At 41.1% G+C, this 20,802-nt stretch overlaps 1 protein-coding gene across 1 annotated transcript in view; it reads left to right on the forward strand.

Annotated features, from left to right (window-relative positions):
- LOC122788744 (myoferlin-like) overlaps positions 1–20,802 on the forward strand; it is a gene marked incomplete at its 5' end in the record, with an annotated part of 518,429 nt that overhangs the window by 140,257 nt on the left and 357,370 nt on the right. The window contains 1 exon segment of the mRNA XM_044055638.1: positions 7,937–7,948. Coding sequence (XP_043911573.1) covers positions 7,937–7,948 — 12 coding nt within the window.

Below are 20,802 nucleotides of genomic sequence, written 5' to 3' on the forward strand. Positions count from 1 at the left end.
TTCTACTGGACTATTGGATTATTTATCCTGATTTGTTTCCTGCATTGTTCTTGCATCCCAAAGTGATGCTGTGTAGACTATGACCCATCTTGCTGACACTTTTTTGTGTGTTATTTTTGATGGGCAGGATACATTAGACCCAGAATCTCTGGTTACATTTCTGATACCCTGTACATTACTTATAAATTATAATTTATAATTACCTGCTTGGCATTGCAATCTGCCATCCTGTGGCAGTTGGTAAATGTATAGCTGGAACTCTATAAATGCGTGTGCAGTGGTATTGTTTTTGAATGTTGTCTTTCCTCTAATATTTGTAATGCTGGTACAGAATAGTAAGCTGTACCTAAAACCCTAACCTAATATAACATTAGTTTAAAAGCAATAAAACCTGACATGCTTTTTACAATTAAAACAAATTGGATTCTCTAAAAATATGTCCAAGGGCTTGCCAGTCATCAGTGCAAAATAGAGGCAGTAACGGTTTTGTTTTCTTGACATAAATGCAAGGTGGTATATTTAGTGTGAAGCCAAAATAGTTTGATGTCTTATGGCTGGGTATCCATATTGGTAGAATTTACCATTAACTTCTTCTCCATTAATCACAGTCGGGCATCTTTCTGGGAACTGCCCATGCGTAGGGGAGTGCACCCTATTTGCTGGTATACATCATGACATCACTCACAGACCATACAAGTCCATCATTTTTTTTCTACCACTGCTAGTTTACATCTTAATCCTGATGCAAATGAATGAAAAGTTCCTGCATTCATTTAATGTCTAAATACAAATCAGTATAGTGCTCCAGTAACCATTATATTATTAGCCAAGAACCACACTGACATTGTCTTTAGTGTCTTGAAGAGGGGCAGGATAAGCATAGACACAAACACATCAGAGGGAGAAACATGACTTATATCACTAGTGCAGAGGATGGCATTGGGGCCAAGTGTTATTCATGCAGAGACTGATGAGGTTGTCCTACATGCAGTCTCATACCATATCTGGAGTGCAGTCTCTAGCATCAGTGTTTAGGAAATAGGCTACACTCTAGTCCTCTTTGGAGATAAGTCTGTCTCTAAGATGGCCTTCTGGACTCTGTAGCTGCTGAGCTCGTCCTGAATTAAAGAAGGCCGAAGCTCGCTCACATATCTTTTTCACCATAGGACTGTGAGAGGCCTTGCTCCCACTCTTGTGGTTGTACTGCACAGTACAGACAGCAGCTGTCCACCAGCTGATTATATGCAACTCAAAGGTAATGGAACTTGGGGGGGGGCGCACACAGTCTGAATTTCCCAGTCATGGGTTACAGTTATTCATGGTTAAGGTTCCCACTACTCTGGGCCTAGCAGCACCGTTTGCTTCAGGTTGAGGAATTTCTGAATCATATCATGCCTGAGCTCATTGGTAAGAACCTAGACAGCAAGGAAATGTGTGCGTGTCTGGTGGGAATTTGAGTAGCAGTTATGGAATCACACCTTTTGGGAAATGGGACTATCGCAATTGCCAGTATCAGATCAGACTTTGGTCATCCATATGATTCCTTTGACACGATTGATGCTTCCATGTACCGACTCTCTCTTGCATAGCACTTGGTATGTGTGTTCCTCGCATGCTTGCTGCTTCTACATGAAGACAGTTGTTTATCCCTACGGTTATCGTAGGTGAGAAACTGTGTATTAGTAGACATCCCCAAGGCACCTGAAGACCCAGAGGCCATTGTCACTGACACAGGCAAGGGCAGTGATATATTTTCTTCTCCCAACTCCCTCCTGGATGACCCATCCTTTTCAGAGACCTTGAGGCTAACAAGGACTTTTGTAGCATAATCTCGGTCTCCCATTCCCTTTCCACAGAAATAACTAAATTAGTATCTGTGGAAAGAAGAGGAGGGGTCTGTGATCATCCTTTCTACCTGTAACCAGTGATCGTATTATTGCAGCCTGGAGATACCCATATTTGTCTTCTGCAGCCCCTAGGAAGGTGGCTACTCTTTATAAGCTCCTAGCTGATTGACATACATTTCTCATTAGGTATCCAGAAGCTAACTCGCATGTGATCTCTCCCCTCATAATTTCTGGGACCACATCATCCACCAGAGATTCTAAAATTTTGGACAGGATCAGCAAGAGAATATAATTGTCTGCCATAGCAGGCTTCAGAGCCTTGTCTAAATTCCAGCCCTCTTTAACAGATTAGGGCCTAAAAATCTTGACTTCCCTGAGTCTGGGATCAGGGAAGAAATCATCAGGGTATTTTTAGAATGTTCTCTGCAGTTTTGTTTTGGCAGGTATTGTGGTTAATGTGCCCATTTAGGAAGTCATGGGAAAGGTTGTCCTGTGTCAAGGAGAAATCAAAAAAACACATTATGGAGAGAGAATTTCTCACCGGAGAGGTGTCTATCCTTGGTGGAGGACTCTAGGACCAAGCAGACCCTTCTCACTTTAGAGAAACTGTGATACCCATGAGTCCCTATTATTCTTGTCTAGACCAAGCCAACTCCAAAACAGGTGAAGTATCCTTTCTACTTGAGGAAGGTAGTCAAGTGTCGCACAGTTCTCCCTCCTCTGTCCTGTACTGACTGAGTTGCCCAAGAAGATGACAATAACAGTGCAGCTGTTGCAATCCTGTTTAGGTCCTGGGGCTTGTCTTGAGGGGGGACTCTGTCTGAGGTTTGTCCTAGTTTGAATAATCATCACTTAAGAATGCCGTATTTTGGATGTGGTTATGGTTAGCCTTGTATCAGATCTCTTTGGTCCTCTCCTGGACTCTGGTCACAGACCAAACTGTCTTAACAGAACTTTTGCAACAAGCTCAGATCATACTGCTGAAAGAGGCTATAAAAACTGACTGATGTGGAGAATATGCCTGGAGATTTGCTGTTCTCTCTACTTCATTCCGAAGTGGACAGAAGTTTTTTGCTCCAGTATAGAGCTCCCTAAGATCAACCAGCACACGATACATTTAGTTTCAGGTGGCAGCTTTCCAGAGAGCCATGGCCATGTGGATTGAGTCACCTGGATTACACTGCTAAATGTCTTCTGGCATGCAAGTGTGTTGGATCCACCCAAGAAATACAGTTTGGACTGGATGGGCATCATTTCCAGTACACAGCTTTGTCATTTGTGTGCACCAAATTGTTGGCCATGGTGATTGAAGCCTTGCAAAAAGCCATTTGCCTGTCCGACTGGCTACTGGTGGCTTCATTGAGAGCTCTCTTATAATGTCCCTTCTGTGGACACACCCATGTTTGCAGTCACTTGAGGTTAAAATAAGATAGAAAAAAAGTCTTCTCTGGTCCCATCTCACAGGATTGCCTTCACAGTTTTAGAGCAGATGGACATTATTCAGTGCCAGTATTCCTGCTTATTTAGAGAACCATTAAATCATGGCATTGATTGCCCAAGGACCTGTATTGAGTCTAGGCTATAACTTGTGAGCTTGATTCTAACCATGATCTTCATAGTCCACTTTGCCCTGGAAAGAGACAGGTATTGCAATGGACGGTAAGGTTTTTGTAGATCTGCAGGGACACCATGTACTTGTAGACCTTCCATCATTGAGCTCTGGTGTGTAGGATTGTTTCCTACCATGAATTCTTTTGAATTTGTAGTTTGAGATGATGAAAGAATTGAAAGAATGTTTTTTCTAGTGGGGTTCAGATCTCACTATCTATCCATCCTCAACCTTTTTTTCCCATTTTTCACATGGGGTCGGGGTGTCACTTCAACAGTGACAATCATCTTGAGCCAAGATTTACACCACCAGGTGGCTAGCCCTGCCATGGTAGTTCATCCGTACCACTCACTCACATGCACACTCACACCTACAGCCAATTTAGTGTGTCCAGTCCACCTAGTTCATGTCTTTGGAATGTGGGAGGAAACTGGAGCACCTGGAGGAAATGCACTCAACTGCAGGGAGGGCATGCAGACCCTGCACAGAAGGCCCCCCAGCTGAGAATTGAGCCAGATAACCTCTTGCTATGAGGCAACAATGCTAACCACTACACCACCACGGGCCGCCCTTCGAACAAGGAAAATTATCCTCATCGAGAAGGAGCTTCAATTCAGTCATTTGAAGATGGATGCAGTCATCTTGGCCTTTAAGACCTTGGAGAAAAAAACATTCTTCAAGGGTCAGTCATCATTTGGTCAGACAACCAATCTGTTTTAAGATATCTAAATAAGCAAAAGGGTGAGGTGTAAGCTTCTACTTTTGGATATGAAAGCAATTTGTGCCTGACAGTGGATTGTAGGCTGATGCATCATTGCCTCAGTCGTTCCACTGAAATGAAGATGCTGGCAGGTTCTTTGAGACATTCATGTCCTGATGCAAATGCTGACATGCAGGTGTGTTGGATCCACCCACAAAATACAGTTTGGACTGGATGGGCATCACATCCAGTACACAACTTTACCTTTTGTATTCTGGAAGTGAGATACTTCAGAAATCAGATTATTAGCTATTTGGTAGCATGCAATCTTCTTTCTTTTCTGCTTGGTGCAGTAGGACAAGGGTGGGTGGGGGTAGTAGTAAATACATTCACCATCTCATTCCTGTTCACCTTTACAGTGAATCCCAATCCTTATTGCAAAGGTAAGGGAAAAAAGACTGAAGCCAACTCTTGTTGTCTAATGAAGGCAGAGAAGGATGTAGTTTGTGTTACTCAATGTCTTTGGTAATATATGAAGTTGTCCTGATCCCAACCACAAATGTCTTCCATGTGTAGGATGAAATCTAGCTCCACCTGAGGGTTTTCACCTAACTTTAGCTGTCTTATCCTGCTATATTTTATATCTGGGGGTGATGTAGCCCTTTTAATCCTGCCAGTCTTTCTAAATGCAGTATCAGAAGCGGGTGAGACCAGTTGGAAGCTACTTACTCAGTAAGTCTATGCTTCCATTTGGATAAGGCACTCTGCCTGATGAACAGAAGAATACCCTGTATCACTGCATAGAGGTGGTAATCCCCAACTCATCTCTGGCATCCTTATGATTTGGGAATCTCTTATTTAATGGTCAGCATGTCAAATATTCCTGTCTGTCATAACCTACCAAAGGCAGGACTGTTGCCCAAGACCAGCTAGTCAAGCAGCTTCTTAAAAAGAGTTCATCTGGCCAACCTTTGAATATCTTTGCCCTTCAAAAGACTTCAGCTTTGTTGAACTCAGTGGCTCAGCACGGTTTATTTTGGAATGTTTCAGGTTACCATTACCTCTACTTCCAGGATATCAGAGTAGTAGGATCATTTGTAGAGAATTTAATTTGGTTATCCATAAGGCTCTAGTGTCCCTTAAGCTGTCTTCTGGCTCCTTCCAACCTAATGGATTTACTGCTCAGATCTGAACACAGTTATAGGACCCTTCAAGTTTGTTCCTGCTGTTAGATATAAGAAATACTTTTGTTGTTGTACCCTATCTATCTAGGGGAATCTCCATGATTGGTTAGTAGTACTGTCCAGTCATCCTCTTATGTTTTGGTGACACTTTTTATTTAGTCTTACATACGTGTATACTTACCTCTTGTTAGCACCGTTGATGTTGCATCTTATTTTTTTCATGAATTGCAGGATGTATACCTGCTAGTGATTAGGGGTGAAATGGCAGATTCAGAAAGTAGTTCCACCTCTGTAGATGGCACATTATATTATACTACTTAAGTTCACCAAGCACACACAGCCCCTTAGTGCATTAGTTTCCAAGAAAACATCAGCATTGTGATTGGTGGAAAGGACAAAACCCAATCACAAGACCCATTAAGAAAGGTCTCTTCATGTATCATCTGACATGGTAAGAATGTATCCTTCATATTACCACCCTTACAACTGGAACATGTTGTTACTTCACATTTTTTCAGCTGCAGCAGTTTTTACCCAAATTGGGGCAGAGATGATGTGTGGTGTAGGCAATTGAACCCTTGGTATCATAAGCTCTGTGATGGACAATTAGACTGATGCTAAAAAAAAAAAACACATTGCTGTGGCAATGTTCTAGTCACCATAGTAGTGTCTCATCACATTTGCAGAAGATTGACTGCACTTTAACTTGATTTGGCACATTCACACTATTACTGCTATGTCAAAACTAGTTCCATCATGAGCAGACACACAGTCTGTTCCCAGTCATGACATGCTGTCTCACATGTTCTGGATGTGAAGGGTGGGTTTTCTAATTTGACTTAAAACTTCACTTGTTGAGAATGAATATCTGTATGCTTAGTTTTCTTCAGCTGGATTGCTTTAGTAGAAGGTAATTAAGACATACAGACTAGTAAATGCCATGGTTGCTTTCTATATTCCTTGACATTTTTATTTGTCTTGCAAAATTTATGCTGTGTTTTTAAATGCAAACTGTTTTTGGTTTGTGATGCCATTTTGGTAGCACAGGCTGGACTGGCCCCGATCTTGAAGTTTTAAACAGAAGACGCTCACTCATCCCCAGTTAACTGCGGAAATTAGTAACTACCTAATTTGTTAATATACAACTAGAATTCATTACTTGTTGTAATCAGCCATATATAAGTTATTCTGATCACTTCTGCATTAAAATTGTTTACTATTTTAACCAGTAAATCTAGCCAAGTAAGTTGATCATGGATGATAGGGTCCATAGTAAGAATAGAAAGCAGATGTATAAAAAGTGTATATGCTCTTAAATGCGCGTCACTTTTTGAGGCCTTTGACTTACCCCAGTTACTCTCTCCAAAATCTCCTTCCTGAGTAGGCTGTAATAATTGTAATTGCGTTCATTTATAATCTTAAAGACAAATCATGTACAGTCTTCAAAGTGAAGCTTTTACTGTTGGGTTTAACACAATATGTTGTACTATGGAAGTTAAATTTGCACTTTTGCTCTGGGAGTTGGTTAATCTCTCTATTGAAATGGTGTACTAGACTTTTTCCATATGCTCTAATATTTTGCATGCTCGGCTTATAAAACTGGCTGTATAAACCTTCAGTAAGTGACATGCGTACATGTCACTATTAGTAATGTTTGTCAGAGTTTTAATTAGTAGTTATATTTTTATTACATAGAGATTTTTCTGGAGATGCTTTTGAAACGTATTTTGGTTTCCAGAATTTGCTTAAAATTCTTTGTAGTACGTTCATGAAGGTTACTCGAACTCTTTTGATGTTTTACTAACACTGGTATGTTTGAATTAGTATGTAATGGGCCTAGAACCAACAATTTCCATTTATTACATGCCTCTTTGTGACTAACAGATAAGTGAAGTGAAATGGAGAAAAAGGCATTAGTTGTTATCCCAGTTTTATATGACTTGGATACTGATTAATTCTTGACCTTTTAAATGTACGTTAGTGTTCAACAACCCTTCTTAGACACGAATAGTTATTTCAGAATGTATTTTAATGCAAATTTGTAATTTGGTAACGAAAATAATGTAATTTTCAGGAAAAAAGTGTGTGGAGAATGCAGTTAAATTAGAGACAGTGGGAAAATATATAAATTAAAGTTGTTCATATTACGAAAACTGGTTTGCATTGCTTTTCAGATCTGTTGCTGGTAAGATGCTATATTTCACTTATTAACATGTGTTTATAAGTTTAATCAATTATTTTTGAGTTAGAAAAGTTCTTAGCCATTTAGTTATAAATCTGTATAAATGGTGGCAGTCAGGTTATATCTGCAGCTATGTATTTACTAGTGTTGGCAAATTCTGTAAGTAAAGAATTACTGGTTTATGCCAATCCTTAATTTCTCAAAAAGGTTTATAATAAATGGAAGAACCTACCTTCTGCACTTCGTCTGATATGACACTTGGATTTCTATATTATAATACTTGTGTTTGTCCATCATAAATTTGTAATTCTTTTTTTAGCTAGTGAAACAATACTGCAGTTAGACTTGTCTTACACTTTGATTACTAATTGTTTTCATTTTCTTTTCTTTGCTTCTGATGGTGCTCACAATCAGCTTGCTGAAAAGGTAAATTTTTATCTTTTTTTTGTTTCATAAGGTTCACAATGTATATTTAAGTACAGTAGAACAAGTGATGTTCCATATTCTCTAAATTAACCGTATTAGTGTATTCAGACCTGAATGCTTAGAAGCAGAGGTGTAGCCAGAAATTTGTATTTTGTACTCAAACTTAATGTTGTTACCCTCACAACCTACCTATTGTTTTAACAATGTACTCAATCCTCAAATCCCCCCCAGACATAGGAAGGGGGCAATTATTTTTAACTGTTACCCAAAAAAAACTATTTCATAGACGTTTTACTTTCCCAAAAGCATTCTTTGTGTATCTCTATACTGTAAATATTTATTTACAAAGTTTTGAACATTCTATGCTTTGAGTATTGAAATTTCCAAAAGATACTCAGACAAAAAATGTATTCATCTGAAAACACTGAGTATGCCTATCTATACCCTTGCTCAGAAGTGTAAATCAAGTTTAACTCAGACAAGTAAGGACCGCAAGAAAAAGGTAGAGGAAAGAGAAGGACCAATACTGTAATCTGCTGTCTGTCTCTCTCTCTCTCACACACACACACACACACACACACACACACACACACACACACACACACAAAATTAATCTTTATGTGTACTTATAAACTGGCAGGTGCTATAGCTGTCAATAAAGTGTATGATAAAGTGTATCTTTGTGTATGTAATAGTAGACCATCTGGCAATGTTTATACCTAAGTATGTGACTCTTGAAATTCAGCCATGTTCGTCTTTGTGCAATTTATGAACTTGCTAAAATGTTCATAGGTTCATTAGGCTAATGGCCTAACCATATTTATCCCGAGGTGCCCCAGTTGTTAGTGGTTAGGTGTGCAAAGTTCACAGAGGAAAGAGTCTATGGTAATTAATACCCGACTGCCTCTGTATATGAGGCACATAGGTGCCACATCAGGAGTGAATGTATGGTTACCCATCCATTAGTCTAGGTTGCATTTAAAGGGGTTTAGGGAGAGACTGTGTTTCACGTGAATTGTCCTTTTTTTAATCTGGGTTCTAGATCTGGTGATGGATATTAACTGATCCACTGCTGTGTCATACTGCAGTAAACTATTGATCCAGAAGTGGTTTACTTTGTATTCATTTTAAATGTATAAACATGTATTCAAAATAATTTCTTTTGCTGTGTAGACCATTTCAGAGAGTCCAAGACCTATCTGTGCACAGAAAATATTATAGCTTGTTCTTGCAAGTCAAGTATGGTTTATGTCATAGAGTGACTTTTAGGTTAAAGTTAACAGTGTTTGGTAGATTGTTAAACAGTAATTCAGCTGCAGTTTTTTGTTTCTCTGCTTTGCCCGCTGCACCCCCTAAACTGATATAACTCAGAAATTGCAAAACTTCTGGCAAGATTGGGAAAAGCTGTCATTTGATTCAAGCTTTCTGGAATGTTTTCATCGAGCAACTACTAAAAGAAAAAAATGACTGCCTTGTGGTGCAGTGCTCAGTACAAAATTACATGAGTCACATATATTAATAGAAAGTAAACCAAACCATTGTAAATGTTTTCATTTTCATGTACTTATACATGTGTTTATCAGCAATTATTCACTCCAGCATTACAGAAATAATTTGTCTTGCCTTACCTTAAATTTCACTCCTACTGAACATTATTCTGCAAACATAGTTTCTAAAATTCTATTTATTTCTATGTAATTTGCTGCTTCCCCTTTCTAGGGAACTACCCACACTTTTTATCACCTTTACAATGTTCAATATTTCAGTTACAGTTGGTTTAGATTTTGATTTCCATTTTCTAATAATTATCTTTTTATCCGACAGTAGCATTAACCTCAGTAAGGCCTAACTATTTCTTGACAATGCAAGTTCCCATATCTCAGCCCAAAAGAAATGTTTCCTAAGTTTAAATCATTTGCTTCTCCTACACTTTTGGCAAAGTACCCTGGGGGGAATTATCTGTCAACTGGTTACATTGCTAAAAATATGGTCTTAATTGCCTCTGTCTTTTCCATCATGCCTCCAACATTTAATTTCTATCTGATTAAACATTCGCTGATATCTACTTGAGGTATAAAATGCTTATGCAAAAACTTCCATTAAAAATCCTTAACTTTCTGGTCTTTGTTTACACAGGAACCATACAAAATTCATTGTACAGTGCCTTTCCATTTTCTCTTCCTAGTGTTTTCCATCCTGTTCTGATTGACTCTTATATTGTTATCACACATTATTTATATACTCTACTAATCATTCATTTCTAACAGCTTCCACTCGATTCAACTAAAAACCAAACCATAGCTGTTCTTTCACTTGACAATCTTGTATCCCTTTTTTGCTATTTTCTGTTTTCTTTTTAAGGAAATTCTTTAAACTTTATTAATTGTGGTATACAACTTCTTATCTGGTTGATACAAATATACCTGATCTGTATATAAAATGTAATGGAGCTAGAAACATTTTCACTGCTTGTGTCTTACTATCCATATATGTAGTCAAGAGCTTCCAACTTCTCAGTTTCTATATTGTCTTTTTGTTTAGTCTCTTCCCACATATCTGTAGCTGTCATAATAGAACTTTTTAATCCATACACCAAAATACTTCATTTTATTATGTGCCCATCTTTATTGCTGAAACAATTCATATGCTGATACATAGTTTACCACTATACTGTTTTAACTTCATTTGTTGCGATATTCTGGAAAAAATGAAACAATCTCAAAATGTTCCACAGCACTGAAATGTGATTTTCTAGATTTATCACTGTATTATTATCTGTAAATTTCCATACTAGTTATACCTTCAAACTCATTTGCCTTATTTCTTTGATAGTGGCTCTAAGTATAAAGTAATTAAATGGGAAGGAGGAACACCAGTGACTGGTTCCTGTGCTCAAAGACCGCTCGTCAGATGGGAACCTTCGCACCTTAATTCTTGCATTCTTGCTCTCTCATGCTTTGTGTATCTTCTTAATAATCTTGTATTAAGCAATGCAAATCCTACCATTGCAGTATTTATAAAATCCCAGATGACTTTTGAATGTCTTCTGTATGCTAAAACCCACCAGTAATATTTGCATTATTTTGTTCTCCGTTTCCCTTTGGATCATCATTGTTCTATTAATGCTGTCCGATGATTGCCTTTCCTCCACAAAACTACACTGATCCATATCTATCAATTATAGGCAACACCTTTGATATTCTGTTAGCTAGTGTAGACATAAGCACTTTATACTCATGATTTATAATTGAAATTGGTATATATGCAGCTGTGCTTGAAAGGTCTTCACCCTCTTTGGAGAATGCAGTCACCACAGTTTTCTTTCAAGATGATGGTACTATCCATTCTTTTTAAATGATGGACAGTGCACTCTTTTTAAAATATCATTAAACAAAACCTTCCAGACCTTTATCACTTTCTTACCTTCTCACTTCAAAACTTTATGGGAATACTCTCTTTTCCTGGGACTTTCCTGTTGGTCGATTATACATCACCATTTTTATCTCATCCTTTCATATCCTAGCTGTTAATTCTTAATCCACTTCCAAACCATCATCCTCCATCTTTGGCATAGTTAAGTCTTTTATAAATATTTGCATTTGTGCCTATGTTCATCGTGTTTCACTGTTGCAGTCATAACTGTAGGGTGCTCCTGCCGGCAGGCAGCCCGAGGTCGGCCAGAATCCCAAAGTCTGGGTCCGGCGTCTGTACACTAGTACCCTGATGTCAGTACGCTCTGGTACATAGCCCTCAGCCGACGCCATCTTCTCCAGTCTTTCTTGCCGTGCGGTGGAAAGCAGCTCGCAAGTCGTTGGCTGGCGATTTTCGAACAGCGTATTTTGTTGTTGTCTGTCCGAAATTCTTACTTCTCTTCTCAAAGCTAAGTACCCCATTGGGGAATCTTTTTCTTGTTCCTCCGATGTCAGAAAAAGTTAATAATTGTATAACGTGTGGGAAACAAATACCTCATAAAGATTTCCACTCTTACTGTCTACCTTGCTTAGGCCCTGACCACGACGTTTCTGTGCCAGGTTCAACTCTCGTACTATCAAGCGCAGGTACGACTGGGCTCTAAATTATTTTGGCCGATGCTTCAATTATAGAATGTCGTCGGACACTACCGGAATTCAAAAGAAGCGCAAAGACAAAGACAGGCCTCCGAGGTCCAAACAGGACTCGTTGCAGCTGGAGCCAGCGTCCGGTTCGGCTGTCATCAGTGAGGCGCTTTTGCAGCCCCTGTCGTCCGCCACTTCTGAACCGATGGCCGATACGGACTCCCATGGGGAGCCATCAAGGCCTACTATTTTAACTGCTGTAGGACCTTTGGACGTCGCTCCCTCAGATGGGTCCGGAACCGCTGTGCAGGTACCGGCTTCTGAGGGGGTTTTCAGGCCTACTCACATCACTATTTCAAAGACAAAGACTCCTGTTAAGTCTAAAGTTCCTGCTCAAGCTGCTTCTGAATCTACTCCCAGGACACAGAAGCAATTATTAAAGATGGCTGAAGATTTGCCACAATGATTAGGGGTTCTCACCCCCCACCTGAGAAAAGGCCTCGACAGGATGTTCCTCTGGATTCCTCTGACCAGGCTTCTGTATCTTCTGTCTCTTCCTCTGATCAGGAATATTCTTTTCCTCCTCATGAGGATTCGGATGCTGAGGACTCCTTGCCCTCTGCCTCTCCGCCTGAGGATTTCTCTTTTGGGGAAACCTTGCATGAGATGAGGGAACATTTTCATTGGGAAGGTCAGGAGTATTCTGCTTCCAAGAAGAGGCTTAGAGAATTTCTTCTTCTTCCTCAGCATAGGCCTTTAGCTATCCCTCCTGTTCTTGACATTGTGGATGATGCTTTTTCTGAGGCTAATTTGAATCCTGATTCCATGCCTCCTGCTCCTTCTAAGCCTGATAGATTTTATAGGGTTCCTGACTCTCATTTATTCTTATTTAAGAACCCTTCTGCGGATCCTGAGACTATATCTCAGGGCTCTAAGGCTGCTAAGGTTGCTACTTCTAAAAATCCTATTCCCTCTGAGAAGGATTCTTGTGCTTTAGACAGGTGGGGAAAAAAAGGTATATACTTCTGCTACCCTGTCTGTAAGGGCTTTAAATTGCCAGTTTCATAAGTTTAAGTATCAGCAATTTCTTTTGTCTGTTTTAAAGCAAAAGCTTGCTTCCCTTCCTGCATGTGCAGAGGATAAGGAACTTCAGGATGTATTGCATGCAACTGAACAAGTGAACAAACATAGTTTGCATTGTGGTTTTGATGCTTTGGATGCTTCTTTCAGGGCTGCAGCCTCTGGTACTGTTATCAGGAGACATGCCTGGCTTCGTGAACAAAGTTTGCCTGAACAGGTTAAGGCTAAGTTATTAGATGCCCCTGTTCAACATGATGTTCTTTTTGGATCTAAGGCTGAGGAGGTTATTAAAAAGATGGAAGAAAAGGCAAAATCTATGCAAACTGTAAAGGATTTCTTGCAAGTTCAGCCTCCTAGATTTTCCAGGAATTGGCCCTCCAAAAATTGGTCCTTTCCCACGTCTGACAGGCCTCAAAGGGGAAGATATAGACGCTCCAGAGGTCATGGACAAGCTCAGGCCTCTTACAGATCTAGACAATGGACTGCTTCTTCACCTAGAAGGGGAGAAGACAGATCCCAATCTCAAAGAAAGCAAACTCAATGACTCTCTCGGTTGGGCTACAGGACCCCTTCACCTGGATGCCCCTCTCGGAGGAAAACTGTCTCTTTTTTACAGAAATTGGACTCATATTACCCAGGACAGATGGGTATTGGACGTGATTTTAAAAGGTTACAAATTCCACTTTCATACTCTGCCAAGGGCTTACGGTTGGCCAGATCTGCCAAAACATCAATGGTCAGAGGCCTTAAATCAAATGGATGCTCTTCTGGCCATGAGAGCCATAGAGCCTGTTCCACTCTCAGAGATGGAAAAAGGGTTTTATTCAAGACTATTTCTGGTTCCAAGAAAACAAAACTCATGGAGACCTATTCTCGACCTTTCTGTGTTAAACACCTTTTTGGAAATTCCAAAATTCAAGATGCTTACTCTGCAGCAACTACTTCCAATGCTCTCTCAGGATGCCTGGATGGTGACATTGGACTTAAAGGAATCTTACTTACACATTCCCATCAGGCAGGAACGCAGGAAATTCCTCAGATTCAAGGCAGGTTCGAGACACTTTCAATTCTCTGTACTGCCCTTTGGTTTATCTACTGCACCCAGAGTCTTTACCAAGTGCCTGGCACCAGTAGTGGCTTATTGCAGACTTCAGGGGATTCAGATTTACCCCTATTTGGACGACTGCCTTATTCAGGCGGACAGCAAGGATCTTCTACTTCAACATCTGAAATTTGTTCAACGTCTTCTCCTCCTCCTGGGATTCTCAGTGAACACAAAAAAGTCACATTTGATCCCTTCTCAACAAATGGTATTCTTGGGAGCCCTCTTAAATACAACCTTACAAAGGGCCTTCCTCACTCCAGAAAAACAAACACAGCTGGCTTCAATTTTCAACACCTTGGCAACTCTATCTCAGCTCACTGCAAGGAAATTCCTGCAGACACTGGGCTACATGGCTTCCTGCATTCTGTTGATTCCAAATGCAAGGCTTCATATGAGAAAGCTTCAATGGTATCTGAAAAGTGTATGGTCACAGCATTACCACGATCTGGACATTCTGATTCCTCTGATCCCCTGCCTCCAGAAGGAGTTCCTCTGGTGGTCCAGGGTGTGTGCTTTAAATGAAGGAAAGCCTTTTCGTCTACCTCAACCTACTCAAATCCTAACCACGGACGCCTCGGATTATGCTTGGGGAGCACATTTTCTAGATAATTGCCAGCAGGGAACCTGGACAAAGGACCATCTTCACTGGCACATCAATCTGAAGGAAATGTTGGCAGTTCAAAATGCTCTTCTAGCCTTCAAGAATTTTTTGCAACCAGGGCCTCTGCTAATTCGCACAGACAACACCACAGTCATGTGGTACATAAACAAGCAGGGGGGTTCTCATTCGTACCCCCTTTGCAGACTAGCTGTGGCTTTATGGGACACAGCTCTAAATTTGAATTTACATCTCCAGGCTCAATTCATTCCAGGAGAACAGAATCTCTTAGCAGACAGCCTGAGCAGAAACATTTCAGATCCTCACAAATGGATGCTAGACACCAACATATTCAACAGGATTACTGCAGTTTGGGGATGTCCCCAGATAGATCTGTTTGCATCCCATCTCAATCATCAGCTGCCTCGTTTTTGCACCAGGTCCTTCCACAAAACAGCTTGGAAAGTGGATGCCCTGTCCTTCAGCTGGAGAAGCCTTTCGGGATATGCCTTCCCTCCTCTTCCTCTTCTACCTCGGGTATTACTGAAGATAAAACAGGACAAGCCCAAGTTCCTCATCTTGATTGCTCCAAATTGGCCTCGACAGTTTTGGTATCCAACTTTAAAGCACCTGTTCCTGGAGCCTCCTTGGATTCTCCCTCTGAACCCTTCTCTTCTGTCCCAGCATCAGGGTCAGTTACTACATTCCAATCTCAAGACCCTTTGCCTGGCAGCTTGGCTCTTCAAAGGAATTTGAATTCTTCTAGTCTTCCCAAACAAGTTTTGGATGTTCTTCTGGAAGCTAGACGGCCTAGCACTAGGAAATCCTATGCCTCTAAATGGAAGAGGTTTTGTATTTGGATGCAGGACCGAGGCTCGGACCCTCTGGTACTTGATCTCTCTTCTATTTTGCTTTACCTTTCGGATCTTTTGTCTAAAGGACTTTCTTTTTCTTCCATTAAGATTCATGCTTCTGCTATTTCTGCTCATTTCAATTCTGATCCTCCTGTTTTTTCTCATCCTTTGGTGAGACAATTTTTGAGAGGGGCTAAGAATTTGGCCTCCCAGGACCCCTCCTGTTCCTGCTTGGGATCTTAATTATGTTTTAGAAAAACTTACTTTGCCTCCTTTTGAGCCTGCTGCATCTTCAGATATTAAGTTTTTATCTTGGAAGACAGTTCTTTTGTTGGCTTTGACTTCTGCCAGAAGGGTCTCAGAGTTGCAAGCTCTCATGGCTGTGGAACCATACCTTATTTTCCACCAGGACAGAGTATCCTTGAGGACCAATCCTACTTTCATGCCCAAGGTGATTTGAAAGTGGCTTTAAATCAAACAATTCACCTTCCTACCTTCTTTCCTAATCCTCAAAATAAAGGGGAAAGGATTTTGCATTCCTTTGACGTGCACAGACAGTTACGATTTTACTTGGACAAGACTAAAGAGTTCAGAAAATCTAACCAATTGTTTGTTTCTTTTGCCTCCAGTTCTCTTGGAAAGGCTATTTCCAAACAAACTATTTCCAAATGGATTTCTTATGGAATAAGATTTTGTTACACTCATCATGGGAAACAGTTTCCAGGTACTGTGAGAAGTCATTCTACTAGAGCAGCTGCTACTTCTACAGCTTTTCTCAGAGGAGTTCCTACCAAGGATATCTTGGAAGCTGCCACTTGGAGTTCTGTGCATACTTTTCCAAGCACTACAATCTCCCTTTGTATTCTAAGACCAGGGCAGGCTTTGCCTCTGCTGTTTTGCAGGGTCTTCTTGCTGCCCCTTCTTCTGTCTAAACCTCCTCCCTTTTTCACTGCTTTGGGATTCCACCCTACAATTATGACTGCAACAGTGAAACACGATGAACATAGTACAGTTGTGTACACCTACCATAAATGTAGATGTTCGAGTGTCTTCACTGTTGCAGTCGGTGTTTCCCTCCCTCCTATCCCCTCTTTTTCTCTTTTGTGGTGTATTTGTGTTTCCTTGTTGGATTCATTTTTGGTATATTGGAGGCTTCTGACATCTGGGGCAAGAAAGGCTGGAGAAGATGGCGTCGGCTGAGGGCTATGTACCAGAGCGTACTGACGTCAGGGTACTAGCTTGTACAGCCGACGCCGGACCCAGACTTTGGGATTCTGGCCGACCTCGGGCTGCCTGCCGGCAGGAGCACCCTACAGTTATGACTGCAACAGTGAAGACACTCGAACATCTACATTTATGGTAGGTGTACACAACTGTACTTTCTTTGTTTTTCTGTCCTCTGATTTATACAAATTTTCATAAAGTTCCAAAATGTGTGTAATCATTTTTTAGATCTCTGGTTATTTTTCTTGTCATACAATCCTTATGTTTGGCATCAATGCTTTCCACTTCCTGTTGCCTAAGTCTTTGTGCACTGGAGGTGTTAAAAAAAAAATACTTGCTTCCTTTCTAAACAATTGCTCCTTTTCTTACTCTTTGAGAACCCCCTTCTGCATTAATTTAACCTGTGACATCCCTTGTAAGTAATTCCTATTATTCCCCCTATATATTATTCTGCTCATTCTAGCATATTTTAAACTCCATTTTCAGTATATTATATTCCCCTAGCTATTCCTTTAGAAGGAACATGCATTTCCCTTAACACTCGAATAATTTCCACCACCCATTCCTTAATTTCCACATTTTAACAACCAAGAAAGCACCTGTATCTAATTTTACTTCATTATCCTGCACGTTTATCTTAGTCTTTATTGGTACATAATCCGAAATAGTCACTGGATGTGTTTCAAAGCTTTCAGTTAAACACCCATGCTCCCATCACATACAAGCTCTAGCCAGTTTAACCAAGTTATTATACTTTGGGGAAAAATATGTAAATTCTTGTTTGAGTTTCTGCTAGTAAATTCACATCTTTAGTTCCGTATTTTGTCATAGTTCTTCAGAAATCTACCCTATTTTGTTATATTTCCCTTCTACATCCCCATAGTGCATCATGCAAATCACTTTTATGGCCCACATTTCCTCCACCTTGCCTGACACACCGCAGAGGGGACTGAAAGCTTTTGAATACTGGCCGCACGTACACGAGACTGAAGGGATAAACCCCATATGCAGAATACTGCAACATGAAAGAGAAAGACATCTATGGTTATGATAAGACTTTACACAACTTTTCTTTATCCTCATCAAAAATGGGCAGTTGCCCTAACTAGACAGCTAAACCCACAGGTTTTACATTTTTCAAAGTTAGGCTTAATCATTCTGCAAGTGCATGCTAGAACGTGTGTTCCCTCTTGCAAAGGTGCCATTTCTCTTCATCCTAGCTGTATTTCTTTTCCAGATGTAGAAAATAACTTGTATGCTCTCCATTAATTGATTTTTAGCCTTAAGAAAAAGTGTACTGGCTACCCTTAAATGAATAAACTCAATTAAGCACCGTTATGTTTAAGACTGAAATGCTAAAATCTACATGGGTTAGCCACATCCTTTGCAGCTGCTGGGGTTCCCTCAGTGGGCAAGGGGAAGGCAAGCCATTCTTGGCAGTCCTGGGAGTGAGAACAGGGAAGATTTCAGAATGCTGTACCCATCCCTCAGGAAGCTGCAGCTACCATTAGTAACACGGTTGGTCCAATTCATTCCTGTCAAAAGGAAACAGAAAACCAAGAATGTATCTGCTGTCCTTCAAATTTCTTTGGATAGCAGTAGTTGATTGGGTCTGGCTCAGGGTTTAATTCAGACTACTGATCCTTCTTGTGAAGTTTTTTCCGGTGAAATAAAAAGGGATAGCTCTTTTCCTGAAGAGATTTTAGAATCTGAACCTGAACAGGAAGATGTAGGGACAAATGCAGGTTTTTTTTCCATCAGATTTTTGTTTCAAACAGAGAGGAGAGCTTAGATGTCCTTCATGGATGCATCTGCAGTCATAACAAATGGGTAGTCCTGTCGTCAGGCAGCCCTTCAGTCGGCCGGATTCCAAAGTCTGGGTCTGGCTTCGGCCGATGTCGCACTTCACCCGACGTCATCTCTGCTGGTCTTCGGGTATAAAAGCATCGGCCGACGCCATTTTCTTCAGTCTTTCTTGCCGCGTGGCGCCCGAAGCAGAAGCTGTTCGCAAGTGCCGGTCGGTCAGATCCAGAGATTCCTACTACCGAATACTACTTGAAGACTTCTAAAGCTAAGTACCCGTTGGGGACCTTTTCTTACCTCAGCCGATGTCACAAAAAGTAAACAATTGTTTAACCTGTGGGAAACAAATACCTCATAAGGATTTCGAGTCTTACTGCCTACCTTGTTTAGGCCCAGTCCGCGGCGTTGCTGCCTGCCTGGCTTGTTCATCCTTCAACCGACGAGCGGCTTAGGCGTCGGTCGGAGTTTGCTGAACAGTTTTTCGGCTCAGATTTTGCGTACATTATGCCGTCGGAACATCCGACTACCCAAACAATTAAAAAGCATAGCCAAAGGACCGACACTTTCGCGGTCCGGTTTCGGCGAAACCACGGATAAGCAAGCAGCGAGTGTCTGGTTTGGCGAAACCGAAAAACGATCTATACTCAGCGAAACCTTGACTTCTACCGAGGCTCCTGCTACTTTAGCTGAATCGGCCTCTGAAACTTTAGCTACTACTGTGGCCTCTACTGATTTATCTGACACCATCCCTTTGGATGTTTCCACCCCAGCACGTGGTGCTGCTAGGCCTCCTGCAGCCATGTCTATTAAGGCCTTTGCCAGGGCCAAAGCAGCCAAAACTGCTAAAACAGTTCCTGCTAAGACCCCCTCACACAGACACCCTTCTAGTTCTCAAATGCTTACTCTGGCAGAGGATTTGATTTCCTTAATTAGGGGATCCCAATCACACCCAGACAGGGCCTCTCAGCCTCCAGAAAAGAGACCTAGAACAGAGCCTCCCCAGCAGGAGTACTCTGATGACTCTTCGGAAGATTCAGACACTACAGACCAGCCAGAGGCTCCTTTGTACACTTATGAAGACTCCGATGCTGATGAATCCATTCCATCGGCCTCACCTCCAGAAGAATTCTCTTTTGGGGAAACCTTACATGCCATGAGAGAGCAATTCCAGTGGCAAGAACAGGACTTCTCAGACTCAAGAAAAAGGCTTAGAACTTTTCTGCACCTACCACAACATAGGCCCTTATCTATACCTCCAGTTTTGCCTGTTGTGGATGATGCATTTAATGATGTTTGCACTGCTCCTGATTCTTTACCACCAGCCCCTGCCAAACCTGACAGATTTTACAGGGTACCCAACACTCATCACCACCTTTTCAGGGCCCCACTTGCAGATCCTGAGACTATATCCCAGGGGCCTAAGGCAGTAGCTTCTACCTCTACAAAAAACCCTCTCCCTTCTGAAAGGGAAGCCAGGTCTTTAGACAGATGGGGCAAAAAAGTCTACACCTCTGCCACTCTCTCAGCTAGAGCTTTAAACTGTCAGTTTCACATGATCCAATACCAAGAGTTTATGCTTGATCAGTTGTCTAAGAAAGTTTCTTCTGAAGAACCCTTAGATAAGAAATATATTTTAGAAATGGTGAATAACATACAGCAGGTTAGTAACCATTCTTTAAAATCTTGACTATGATGCACTGGAGGCTTCATTTAGATCAGCCATGACTGGCACAGTGATAAGAAGGCATGCATGGCTGAAAGAGCAGATCCTACGGATCAGGTAAAAGCAAAGCTGTTGGATGCTCCTATGGATAAGGACTGTTTATTTGGTACCTCTGCTCAACAAGTAATGAAGAAAATGGAAGAGAAGGCAAAATCTGTACAAACAGTTAAGGATTTCTCACAGGTTCAGCCCCTCGGTTTAGCAGAAATTGGCCTGCCAAAATTGGTCCTTTCCAGACTCATCAAAGACCCAAAGAGGCAGGTATAGGCGGCTCGAGGCAGAAACCAACCCAGAGGAAGTGCCTACAGAGGCAGACAGTGGCAAGGTAATAACCAACGGGGCACTGCCACAACCACTGCCACTGCAACAGGACATTCACAGTGACTTGGCCTGACACGCCTACCAGAGAGCA

Source organism: Protopterus annectens, chromosome 14.part0 (assembly GCF_019279795.1).
Source record: "Protopterus annectens isolate FY-2018-M chromosome 14.part0, PAN1.0, whole genome shotgun sequence".
NCBI lineage: Eukaryota > Metazoa > Chordata > Ceratodontiformes > Protopteridae > Protopterus > Protopterus annectens.